The 11,062-nt window shown below is 50.7% G+C and overlaps 2 protein-coding genes across 2 annotated transcripts; one reads left to right on the top strand and one right to left on the bottom strand.

The window, feature by feature from the left end:
• Positions 1-369: 369 nt before the first annotated feature.
• LOC121366828 (vicilin-like seed storage protein At2g18540) lies at positions 370-7,617 on the top strand (the record flags this gene model as incomplete). Its single annotated transcript, XM_041491119.1, has 4 exons — positions 370-476; positions 2,288-2,450; positions 5,370-5,766; positions 7,553-7,617. Coding segments are annotated over exons 1-4 (732 nt in total), but the record flags the coding sequence as incomplete, so codon positions are not given.
• Positions 7,618-10,139: 2,522 nt separating this feature from the next.
• LOC121366827 (WAS/WASL-interacting protein family member 3-like) lies at positions 10,140-10,664 on the bottom strand (the record flags this gene model as incomplete). Its single annotated transcript, XM_041491118.1, has 2 exons — positions 10,140-10,184; positions 10,611-10,664. Coding segments are annotated over 2 exons (99 nt in total), but the record flags the coding sequence as incomplete, so codon positions are not given.
• Positions 10,665-11,062: the final 398 nt, after the last annotated feature.

The raw sequence follows: 11,062 nt of genomic DNA, 5'->3' as shown, positions 1-11,062 counted from the left end.
CGTTGTGGAGGATATATCATACGTTTGGCAGTTAAAACACACCAATTATAAAAACGAACTATCAGGAGGTTTTAAAAAACGATTACTTAGACATTTCATTGCATGCAAGGGATCATTGATCATCAGTTCATTCTTGCTAATAACAGATATGTATAGGTCTTTTAAAGCTTGTGTCTTCAGCTGTTATTAATCGATTGAATAAATATCTTTCAATAATAATTCACTTCTTCAGAAAAAACAATTATAAACCAAACTATCCAAAATCAAGGAGGGAGGTAACTTACCATTAAAACGCTTCGATTGTGACAGCTACACCTTCAAACTGTCACCAGCCCGATGATAAGAAGGGGGGAGAGAAGAGAAGGGAGCATGAAGGAGGAAGCGCTGAAATTAGAGGAAAGAGAAAGACAAGAAATAGAAATTATAGCAAGAAGAAAGAAAGAAGAAAAAGAAGAAAAGAAGCCTATAGAAGAAAAGTGAGAAATAGAAAATAAGAAAGAGGAAAGGAGAAAGGGGGGGAAAGAGAAGGGGAAGAAGAGAAGGGGGGAAAAGAAGGGGAAGGGAAGGGGGGGGAAAGAAGAAAGAAGGGAGGAAAGGGAAGAAGAAGAAGAAGGAAAAGAAAAGGACGAAAGGGGGAAGGGGGGAGGGGGGGGAAGAAAAGAAGGAAAGGGAGAAAGAGAAGAATGGGGGAAAGAAGAGAGGAAGGGGAGGAGGAGGATGAGGAGGGAAAGAAGGGAAAAGGAAAGAGAAAAAAGAAGATGAGGGGGGGAGAGAAAGGAGAAAAAAGAAAGGGAAGGGAAAGAAGAAAAAGAGGAAGGGGAAGGGAAAAGGGAAGAAAAAAGAAAGGAAAGGAAAGGGGGGAGGGGAAGGGAGAAGGGAGAGGAGAGAAAAGGGAAGAGGGGGGAAAGGGGAAAAGAGAAAAGAAGAGGGAGGAAAAAGGGAGAAGGGGAAGGGGAAAGGGGGAAAAAAAAAAAAAGGGGGGGAAGGAAAGGAAAAGGGAAGAAGGAGAGAGAAGGGAGGAAAAAAAAGGGGGGGGAGGGAGGGGAAGGAAAGGAAAAAAGGGGGGGGAAAAAAAGGAGAGCAGGGAAAGAGGAAGGAGGGAAAAGAAAAGGGGGAAAAAAAGGGAAGGGGAGAGGGGGGGGAAGAAGGAAAAGAAGGGGAGGGAAAGGGAAAAAAAGGAGAAAAAGAAGGGAAGGAAACAAAGGGAAAGAAGGAAAGGAAAAAGGGAAGAGAAGAAGGAAGAAAGAAGGAGGAAAGGAAGGAAAAAAGGGGCGAAGAAGAAAAGGGAAAGAAAAAGGAAAAAAAGAAAAAAAGGAGGGAAGGAAGAGGAAAGAAAAAAGAGGGAAGGAAAAGAAAAGGGAGAAGGGGGGGGGGAGGGAAGGGGGGGGGGAGGGAAAGGGGGGGAAAAAAAGGGAAAAGAGGGGAGAAGAAAGAAAAGAAAAAAGAGAAGAGGGGAGGGGGAAAAGGGGGGGAGAAAGGGGGAAAAAAAGAAGGGAAGAGGGGAGGGGAGAAGAAGGAAGGAGAAGGAAAGGAGGAAAAGGGAGAAGAAGGAAGTAAAAAAGGGGAAAAGGGAAAGAGAGGGAAGGGAAAAAGAGGTAGGGAAAAGAGGAGGGAGGAAAAGAAAAAGGGAAGGGAGGGGGAAAGGGGGAAAAGAGAGGAAAAAAAAAAGGGGGGGGAAAAAGGGGGAAAGAGAAAAGAGAAAGGGGAGAAGGGGAGAAGGAAAAAGAAAAGGAAGAAAGGGGGGAAAGGGGAAAGGGAAAGAGGAAGAGGAAAGAAGGAGGGAAAGAGAAGAGGGAAGAAAGAGGGGAAGAAAGGGGAAGGAAGAAAAAAAAAAAAAAAGAAAAGAGAAGAGGGAGAGAAGAAAGGGAAGGGGAGAGAAGGAAAGGAGGAAGAAGGGAAAGGGGGAAGAAAAAAAAAGGAGAGAAGGGGGGAAGGCAAGAGATAAAGGAAAGAAAAAGAAATGAAAAGGAAAGAAGGGAGAAGAGGGGAAAACGAAGAAAAGGGAGAAAGGAGGGTGAAAGGAGAGGGAGAGAAGGGAATTTGGGGAAAAAAGAGAAGGAAGAAGGAAGGGAGAGAAGGAAAAAGAAGGAAGGAAAAGAAGAAGGGATAAGAAAAAGGGGGGAAAAGGAGGAAAAAGGGAGGAAGGGGGAGGGGGGGGGGGGGGAGGAAAAAGGGGGGGGGGAGGGAGGGGGGAGAGGGGAAAAAGGAGGGAAAGAAAAGAAAGGGGAGGAAAGAAAGAAAGAATTGGGGAAAAGGAGAAAAAAAAAAAGGGAGGGGAAAATAGGAGGGGAAAGGGAAAAGGGGAGAAGAAAAAAAAGAAGGAAAGAAAAGAAGAAGGGGAAAGGAAAAGAGGGAAAGGAGGGGAAAAGAAGGAGAAAGGAAAGGAGGGGAAGAGAAAGAAGGGGAAAAAGAAGAGAGTGGGGGAAGGGGAGAAAGAGAGGGGAAAGAGAGTGGGGGGGTGAAAGGAAGGAAAAAAGGAAAAAAGAAAAGAAAAAAAAAGGGAAGAAAAAAGAAGAGGGGAAAAAGGGAAAAGAAAAGGGAAAAGGAAAAAAAGAAGGAGGGAAGGGGAAAGGAGAAGGGGAAGAAAAAAGAAAAAAAGAGGGAGAAGGAAGGAAGAAAAGTGGATTATAAAGGAGAAGAAAAAAAGGTAAAGGAGGGGGGGAAGGGGAAGGGAAAGAAAGAGAAAGGAAAAAGAAAAGGAAGAGAAAAAGGAAGAAAAAGGGAAGGGGAAAGGAGGGGTGAAGGGGAAGGAAAATAGGGGAGAGAAGGGAAAAGAAATGGGAAAAGGAAGAAGGGAGAGGGAGAAAGAAAAGGGGAAAGAGAAAAAAAGAAGGAAAGGAAAGGGGAAGAAAGAGGAAAAGAAAAGAAGGGAAGAAAAGGAAAGGAGGAAAAGAGGAGGGGAAAAAAACAGGAGAAAAGAAGGAAGAAGGGGGAGGAAAGAAGGGGGAAAAAAGGAAGGGAGAAGAAAGGGGGAGGGAGAGGGAGGGGGGAAAAGAAAAGGAAGGGGGAGAAAGAAAAAGAGAAAGAAGAGGGGGGAAGGGAAGGAGAAAAGGGGAAGATGGGAGGGGGGGAGAAAAGAGAGAAAAGAAAAGGAAAGAAAAGAGGGAAAGAAAAGGAAAGAAAAGGGAGGGGAAGGGGGAAGGAAAAAGGAGGAAAGGGAAGGAAAGGGAGGGGGAAAGGGGAGAAGGGGGAAAAGAAGGAAGAAAAAGGGGGGGGAGGGGAAAGGGGGGAAAAAGGGAGGGGAGGGAGGGAAAAAAGGAGAGGGGGAAAAAGGGAAGAGAAGAAGGAAAAAAAGGAGGGGAGGGGGAGGGAAAAGGGGGAGGAAGGGAAAGGAAGAAAGAGGAAGGGAGGAAAAGAGAAGGGGAAAAGGAAAGGGGAAGAAGGGAGGGGAGGGAAGGGAGAAAGAGAAAAGAGAGAAAGGGGGGGGGGGAAAAGGGAAGGGAAAAGAGGGGGAGGGAAAAAAAAGGGAAGAAGGGGGGGGAAAAAGGAAGGGAGAAAGAAAGGAAGGGAGAGGAAAAGAAAGAAAGGGAGGAAAGGAAGAAAAAAAAGGAAAGGGGGGGAAAGGGGGAAGGGAGGGGGAAGGAAAAAAGAAAAGGGGGCAAGAAGAGGAAAAGGGAGGGAGGCGAAAGGGGGGAAAGGAAAAAACAAGAAAAAAAAGAGAAGGGAAGGAAGGGGGGAGAGGGAGAGGAAGGGAAAAAAAAAGGAGGGAAAAAAAAAGAAGAAAGAGGGGGGAAAGAAAAGAAAAAAAGGAGAGAGGGGAGGGAAAAGGAGAAGAAAAAGAGGGGAGGGAGGGGAGAGAAAGGGGGAAGAAAAGACGGAAGGGGTGGGGGGGAGGGAAGGAAAAAGGGGAAAGGTGGGAGGGAGGAAACTAAAAAGGGGGAAGGGAAGGGAGAAAGAGGGGAAGGGGGAGAAAAAGAAGGAAGAAGGTGAGGGGGGAAGGAAAAAGGAGAGGAGGGAGGGGGAGGGGGGGAAGGGAGGGAGAGGGGAAAAGAAAGGAAAAAAAAGGAAAAGGGGAAGAAAAGAGGAAGGAAAAGAGGGAGAAGAAGAAAGAAAAGGGAAAAAAGAGAAGGAGAAGAAGAAAAAAAAAGAAGAAAGAAGGGGAGGGGAAGGAGGGGAAAAAGGGAAGGAAGGGGGGGAAAAAAGGGAAGAAGGAAAAGGGGGGAGAAAAAAAAGAGGGGGAGGAAGGGGGAAAGAAGGAAAAGGAAACAGGGGGAAGGGGGGGAAAAAAAAGAGGGGAGAAGGAGGAAAAGAAAGGGAAAGGGGGAAGGGGGAAAAGGAGAGGGGGGAGGAAAAAAAAAAAGGGAGGAGGAAGGGGGGGGGGAAAGGGAAGGGAAAAAAAAAAAGGGGGGAGGGGAGGAGGGGGAAGGGAGAGAAAGAAAGGAATAAAGAGGAGAAGGGAAGAGGGGGGGGAGGGGGGGAAGAGGAGGGGGAGGGAAAGGGGGAAAAAGGGAGGAAAAGGGGGAAAGGGAGGGAAAAAAAAGGGGAAAAGGGAAAAGGAGGGGGAAAGGGAAAAAGGGGGAAGGAGGAGGGAAAAAGAAAGGAGAAAGGGAGGGAGGAAAAGGAAGGAAGAAAAGGGGGAAGGAAGGGGAAAAAAGAAGACGGAGAAGGGAAAAGGGGAGGGAAGGGGGGGGAGGGAGAGAGAAGGAGGGGGGAGGGGAGGGGGGAAGAGGAGGAAAAAAAAAGGAGGGAGAGGAAGGAGAGGGGGGGGAAAAGAAGGGGAAAAAAGAGGAAAAGAAGAAAAAAAGAAAAGAAGGAGGGAAAGAAAGAAAGGGAAGAGAAAAGGGAAAAAAGAGGGAAGGGAGGAGAAAAAAGGAAAACGGAAGAGAGGAAGAGAAAAAAAAAAAGGGCAAAGGGGGGGGGAGGGGAAGGGAGAGGAGGGAAGGGGGAGGGAGGGGAAGGGGAGGGGAAAAGGAGGAAGAGGGGGGGGAGAGGGGAAGAGAGGAAGGGAGGGAAGGAAGGGAAAGGAAAGGGAGAATGGAGAAGGGGAAAAGGGGGGAAGAAGGGAGGAGGGGAAGGAGGAGGGGGGAAGAAGGGGAGAAAAAGGAAGGGAAAAGGGGGAAAGGAGGGGGAGGAGAGAAGGGAAGAGGGAAAAGGGAAGGGGGGGGGGGGAAGGGGAAGGAAAGAAAAAGAAAGGGGAGAGAAAGAAACAAGAAGGGAAGAGGAAAAAGGGAGGGGATCTGGAGGGAGGGAAAAAAAAAGGAGGGGAAAAAAAAAGAAGGGAGGAAAGGGAAGAAAAAGGGGGAAGGAGGGGGGGAAAAAGAATAGAGGGAGGAAGGGGAAGGAAAGAGAAAAAGGGAGGGGGGAGGGGAGAGGAAGGAAGAAGAGGGAGAGGAAAAAGAGGGGGGGGAAAAGGAAGAAGGGAAGGGGGGGGGAAAAAAGAAAAGGAGAGGGAAGAGGAAGAAAAAGGGGAGAAGGGAAAAGAGGGGGAAGAAAGGAAAGAGAGAAAGGAAGTGGGGAGAAAAAGAGGGGGAAGAAAAGAGGAGGGGAAAAGGACAAGAAAGAGGGAAAAAAAGGGGAGAGAAAAAGAGGAAGGGAAAAGAGGGAAAAAACGAAAAGGAAAAGAAGGGGAGGGAAAAAAAGGGAGGAAGGAAAAGGGGGAAAGAGAAAGGAAAGAGGAGAAAGGGGGGAAGAAGAGGGGGGGAAAAAGGGAAGAGAAAAGAAGAAGAGAAGAGAAGAAGGGGGAGAAGGAAGAGAGGGGAGAAGGGGAGAGGAAGAAGAAAAGGAAGGGGAGGAGGGGGAAAAGGGGGAGGGAGGGGGGAAGGAAGGGAAGAAAAAAAAGGAAAGAGAAGGAAGGAAAAAGAAAAAAAGGGAGGGGAGAGGGAGAGGGGGAGAAGGGAGAAAAGACGAAAAGAAAAAAGGGGGGAGGAAGAAGGGAGGGGGGGGAGGGGAAAGGGGGGGGAGGAAGGGGGAAGGAAGAGGAAAGGGGGAGGGAAGGGAAAAAGGAGAGGAAAAAAAAGGAAAGAAGAAGAGGGAGAAGGGGAAAGAAAAGAGAAAAAGGGGAAAGGGAGGGAGAAGGGGGGGGGGGGAAAGGAAGGGGGGAAGAGGGAAGAAAGGGGGGGGAGGAGGGGAAAGGAAGAAAAGGGGGGAAGGGGGGAAGAAAAAGGAAAGAGGGGCGGGAAAAAAGGAAGGGGGAAAAAAGGGGAAGAGGGGAAAAGGAAGGAGGAGAAGAGGGGAAAGGGAAAAGGAAGAAAGGGAGGGAAGAAGGAAAGGGGGGAGAGAAGGAAGGGGAAGAAAGGGAGGGGGGAGGGAGGGGAGGGAAGGAAAGGGAAAAGGAAAAGAGGGAAGAAGGGGGGGGAAAGGAAAGGGAAGGGGGAGGGAAGGGAGGGGGGAAAGAGGGAGAGGAGGGAGGGAAAGAGAAGAGGGAAAGGAAAGGGGGGAGGGAGGAGGGGGAAGAAAAGGAGGGAGGAAGAAGGAAGGAGTGAAAGGGAGGAAGGGGGGGGAAAGAAGAAGGAAAGAAGAAAGAAGGGGGAAGGAAAAGAGAAGGGGGAAAAGGGGAAGGAAGAAAAAAGGGAAAGGAGAAAAGGGGAAGGAAAAAGAAAGGGGAAAAGGGGGGGGAGGGGGGAGGGGGGGGAAAGAGGAGGGAAAAAGGGAAGAAAAAGAAGGAAGGAGGGAGGAGAGAGGAAAGAGGAAGGGGGGGGAAGGGGAGAGGAGGGGGGAAAGGAAAGGAAGGGGGAAAAAGGAAAAGGGGGGAAGGGGGGGAAAGAAGGGGGGAGAAAGGGGAGAGAAAGGGAGGAGGAAAGGGAAGGGAAGGAGGAGGGAAAAGGGAAGGGAAGGGAAGAAGGGAAAAAGGAAAAGAAAAAAAGGGGGAGGAGAGGGGGAAGGGAAGGGGAAAGAGGAGGGGGGGAAAAAAAAGGGGGAAAAGAAAAGAGGGAGGGAAGGGGGAAAGGAAAAGAGAGGAAAAAAAAAAAAAAAAGAAGGGGGGGGAGGAAAGAGGAAAGGGGGGGGAAAGGGGGAAGGGGAAAGAGGAAGGGGGAAGAGAAAGGAGGAGGGGAAGGGAAGGGGGGAAGAGAAAAAAGAAAAAGGGAAGAAAAGGGGAGGGGGGGGGGGGGAAGGAAAGGAGGGAGGGGGGAAAAGGAGAAAAAGGGGAGGAAGGGGGAAGAAAAAAGAAAGGGAGGAGAAAAGGAGAGAAGGGAGGAAAGGGGAAGAAAAGGGGGAGGGAAGGAGAAAGGAAAGGAGGGGAAAAGGGGGAAAAGAAAAGAAAAAGGGGAGGGGGGGGAAAGGAAAGGGAGGGGGGGAAAAGGGGGAGAGGGAAGGGGAAAAGGGAAAGAAAGGGGGAGGGAAGGAAGGGGGAAGAGGGGGGGGGGGGAGGGAAGGGGGAGAAGAAAGGGGGAGGGGGAAGAAAGGGAAGAAGGAAGGGAGGAAAAGGGAGAAAAAGGGGGGAGGAGAGGGAAGGGAGGAGGGGGAGAGGGGGGGGGAAAAGGGGAAGGAAAGGAAAGAAGAAGGAAGGGGGGAAGGAGAGAAAGGAGAGGGGAAAAAGGAAAGGAGGGGGGGGGAGGAAAAAAAAAAAGGGAAAGGAGGGAGGGGGGAGGGGGGAGGGGGGGAGGGAAGAGGAAAAAGAGAGAGGAAAAGAGAAAGGAAAAAGAGGGGAAGGAAAAAAGGGGGAAGAAAAAAGGAGGAAAGGGGGGAGGAAGGAGAAGGGGGAAAAGGAAAGGAAAAAAGGAAAGGGGGAAAAAAGAAGAAAAAAAGGGGAGAAAAGAAAAAGAAAGGAGGGAAAAGGAAGGAAAAGATGAAAGAAAGGGAAAGAAAGGGAGGAAGGGAAAAAAAAGGGGGAGGGGAAAGAGGAAAAAAAAAGGGGAAGGGGAAAGGGGGGAGGGGGGGAAGGAAAAGAAGAAGGAAGAAAAAGGGGGGGGGAGGGAAAGAAAGGGGGAAGGGAGGAGGGGAAGGGGGGGAAGAAAAAGGGGGAGGGAGGAAAGGGAGGGGAGGGAAGAAAAAAAGAAGAAGGGAAAAAGGGGGAAAGAAAGAGAGAGAGAGGGAGAAGAAGGGGAAGGAAAGAAAAGGGGGGAGGAAAGGGGAGGAAGGGGAAAGAGGAAAAAAGGGGAAAGAAGGGGGGGAGGAAAAAGAAAGGGAAAAGGGGAAAAAGAAAGGGGGGAAAGAGGAAAGAAGAAGGGGGAGGAAGGAAAGGGGGGAAGAAAAAGAGGAAGGGGGAAAGAGGGAAAAAAGGGGGAGGGGGGGAGAGGAAGGGGGGGGAGAAAGGAGGGAAGGAGGGAAAAAAAGGGAGAAGGAAAAGAGGGAAAAGAAAAAGGGGGGAAGGAGAAAAAGAAAAGAGGAAAAAAGGGAGAAAAAAGGGGAAGGAAAAAGAGGGGGGAAAAAGGAGAAAAAGGGGGAGGGAAAAGGGAAAAAAAGGGGGGGAAGAGAAAAGGAGGGAGGGAGGGAGGAGAGGGGAAGAAGAGAGAAAAGGAAAGGGGAAGGGGAAAAAGAGAAGGGGAGAAAAAAAAGGGGAGAAGAGAAAGGGGGAAGGGAGGAGGGGGGAAGGGAGGGGAAAGAAAAAGGAAAAAAAAGGGGAGGGGGAAGGAAGGGGAGGAGGGAAGAGGAAGAGGAATGAGAAGGAAGAAGGGGGGGAGGAGGGGGGAAAAGAGAGAAGGAAGAAAAAAGGAGGGGGGGGAAAGAAAAAAAAAGGGAAGGAAGGAGGGGGGGGGGAGGAAGAAAGGGGGGAAAAAGGGAAAAAGGGAGAAGAGAAGAGGAGAAAGGGAGGGGGGAGAAGGGGAAGAAAGGAGGAAGAAAGGAAAAAGAAGGAGGGGGGGAGGGGAGGAAAGGAGGGAGAAAAGAAAGGAGAGGGAAAAGGGGAGGAAAAGAGGGAAGGAAGGGGGGGGGGGGAGGAAAAAGAGGGAAAAAGAGGAGAAAAGGGGGAAAAAAGAAAAAGAGAAAGGGAGAAGGGAAAAAGGGAGAAAAAAGGGAAGGAAGAAAGGGGGAAAGGAGAGAGGAGGGGGGAGGGAAAAAAAGGAAGAGGAAAAAAAGGAGGGGAGAAGGAGAAAAAGAGGAAAGGGGGAAGAAGGGGGAAAGAAAGGAAAAAAGGAGGGAAAAAGGGAAAAAAGAAGGGGAAAGAAGAGGGAAAGAGAAAAAAGAGGGGGGAAAAAGGAAGGAAAGAAGGGGAAAGAGAAAAGGGAGAGGAAAAGGGGAGGGGGGGGGGGGAAGGGGGGAGAAAAAAGGAGGAAGGGAAGGGGAAAGAAAGGGGAGGGGAAGGGGGGAGAGGGAAAAAAGGGGGGAAAGAGGGAAGGGAGAAGGGGAGGGGAAGAGAAAAAGGGGAAGAGAGAAGGAAAGAAAGGGAAGGAAAGGGAAGAGAAAGGAAAAGAAGGGGAAAGGGGAAAAAAAGGGGGGAAAAGGGGAAGGAGGGGGAAAAGAGGGAAAAGGGGGGGGGGGGGGGGGAAGAAGAAAGGAGAGAGGAGGGAAGGGGAAAAAGGGGGAAAAAAAGGGGAAAGGGAAAAGGGGGGGAAAAAAGAAAGGAGAAAAGAGGAAAAAGGAAAGAAAGGAAAAAAAGGAGGAAGAAAAGGGAGGGGAAAAGGAAAGGGGGGAAGGGGAGAAAAAGGGAAGGAAGGGGGGGGGGGAAGGAAGGGAGGGAGGAAGGGAGAAGGAAGGGGGGGGAAAGGGGGAAAAAGGGGAAGGGAGAAAAAAGGAGGGAAGGAAGGGGGGAGGGGGGGAAAGGGGAAAGGGGAGAAAAAAGGGGGAGGAAAGGAGAAGGAGGGAAAAGGGAAAAAAGGAAGAGAAAAAGAAAGGGGGGGGGGGAGGAAAGGGAAGGGGGAGAAGGGGAAGGGGAAGAAGAAAGGAAGGGAAGGGGGAAAAGGGGAGAGAGGGGAAAGGGAGGAGGGGAGAAAAGGGGGGAAAGAGAAAAGGAAGGAAAAAGGGGAGGGGGGAGAGAAGGGGGGGGGAGAGGGGGAAGAGAAAAGGAAAAGGGGAGAAGAGGGGGAAAAAAGGGAGGAAAAGGGGGGAAAGGGAGAGGAAAGAGGGGGGAAGGGGGGGAAAAAAAGAAAAGAAAGGGGGAAGGGAAGGGAAGAGGAAAAGAGGGAGAGGAAAAAAGAGAAAAAAAAAAAAAGGGGGGGGGGGAAAAGGGAGAAAGAGGGGGGAGGGAAAGAAAGGGGAGAGGGGGGAGAAAAAAGAAAGAGAAGAAAAGGGGGGGGGAAGGAAGGGAAAGGAAGGAGAGGGGAAGGGGGGGAAGAAAGGGGAAAAAAAAGGGGGGGGGAAGAGGGGAGGGGGGGGAGGAGAAGGAAAGGGAAGGGGGAAAAAGGGAAGGGAAAAAAAAAAAGGAGGAAGGAGAGGAAAGGGGGGGAGGGGGGAGGGGGAGGAGGGGGGGGGAAGGAAAGGAAAGAAAAAGAAGGGGGGGGGAGGAAAAGGGGGGGAAAGGAAAAAAAAAAGGGGGAAGAGAAGGGAAAAAGGGGGGGAAAAAAAGGGGAAAAGAAAGAGGAAGAAAGAAGGGGGAAAGAGGAAGGGAAAGAAAAAGGGGAAAGGAAGAAAAGGGGAAGGGGAGGAGAGGAAAAAGAAAAGAAAGGGAGAAGGGGGGGGGGAAGAAAAAAGAAAAGGAAGGGGAAAGGGGGGAGGGGGAAGGGGGAAGGGGGAAGGGGGAAGAAGGGGGGGGAAGGGGAAGGGAAGGGGGAAAGAAGGGGAGGGGAGGGAAGGGGAGGAGGGGGGGAAGGGGGGGGAAGGAGAGGGGGGGGGGGAAGAGGAAGGGGAAAGGGGGGGAAGAAAAAAGAAGAGGAAAAGAAGGAGGAGAAAGGGGGGAAAAAAGGGAAAGGAGGGGGAGGGGGAAGAAGGGAAGGAAGGGGAAAAAAAAAAGGGGAGGGGGGGGGGGGGGGGAGAGAGGAAAGGGAGGGGAAAGGGGGGGAGGGAAAGGGGGAGAAGGGGAGAGGGAAGGAGGGAGGGAAGGAGGAGAGGGAGGAAGGGAAGAAGGGGGAGAAGAAAAAAAAAAGGGGGGGGGGGAAGGAAGGGAAAGAGAGAGGGGGGGAGAAAAAAAAAGGGGGAGGGGGGGGGGAAAGGGAGAAGGGAGGGGAAGAAAGGGAAGGGGGAAAAAGGGGAAGAAAGAAAGGGGGAAAGGGGGGAGGGGAGAGAAGAGGGGGGGAGAGGGGAAAGAAAA

Source organism: Gigantopelta aegis, unplaced genomic scaffold (genome assembly GCF_016097555.1).
Source record: "Gigantopelta aegis isolate Gae_Host unplaced genomic scaffold, Gae_host_genome ctg7299_pilon_pilon, whole genome shotgun sequence".
Classification (NCBI taxonomy): Eukaryota; Metazoa; Mollusca; class Gastropoda; order Neomphalida; family Peltospiridae; genus Gigantopelta; species Gigantopelta aegis.
Note: the sequence above shows the minus strand (reverse complement) of the source record. Positions and strands in the feature narration are given on the sequence as shown.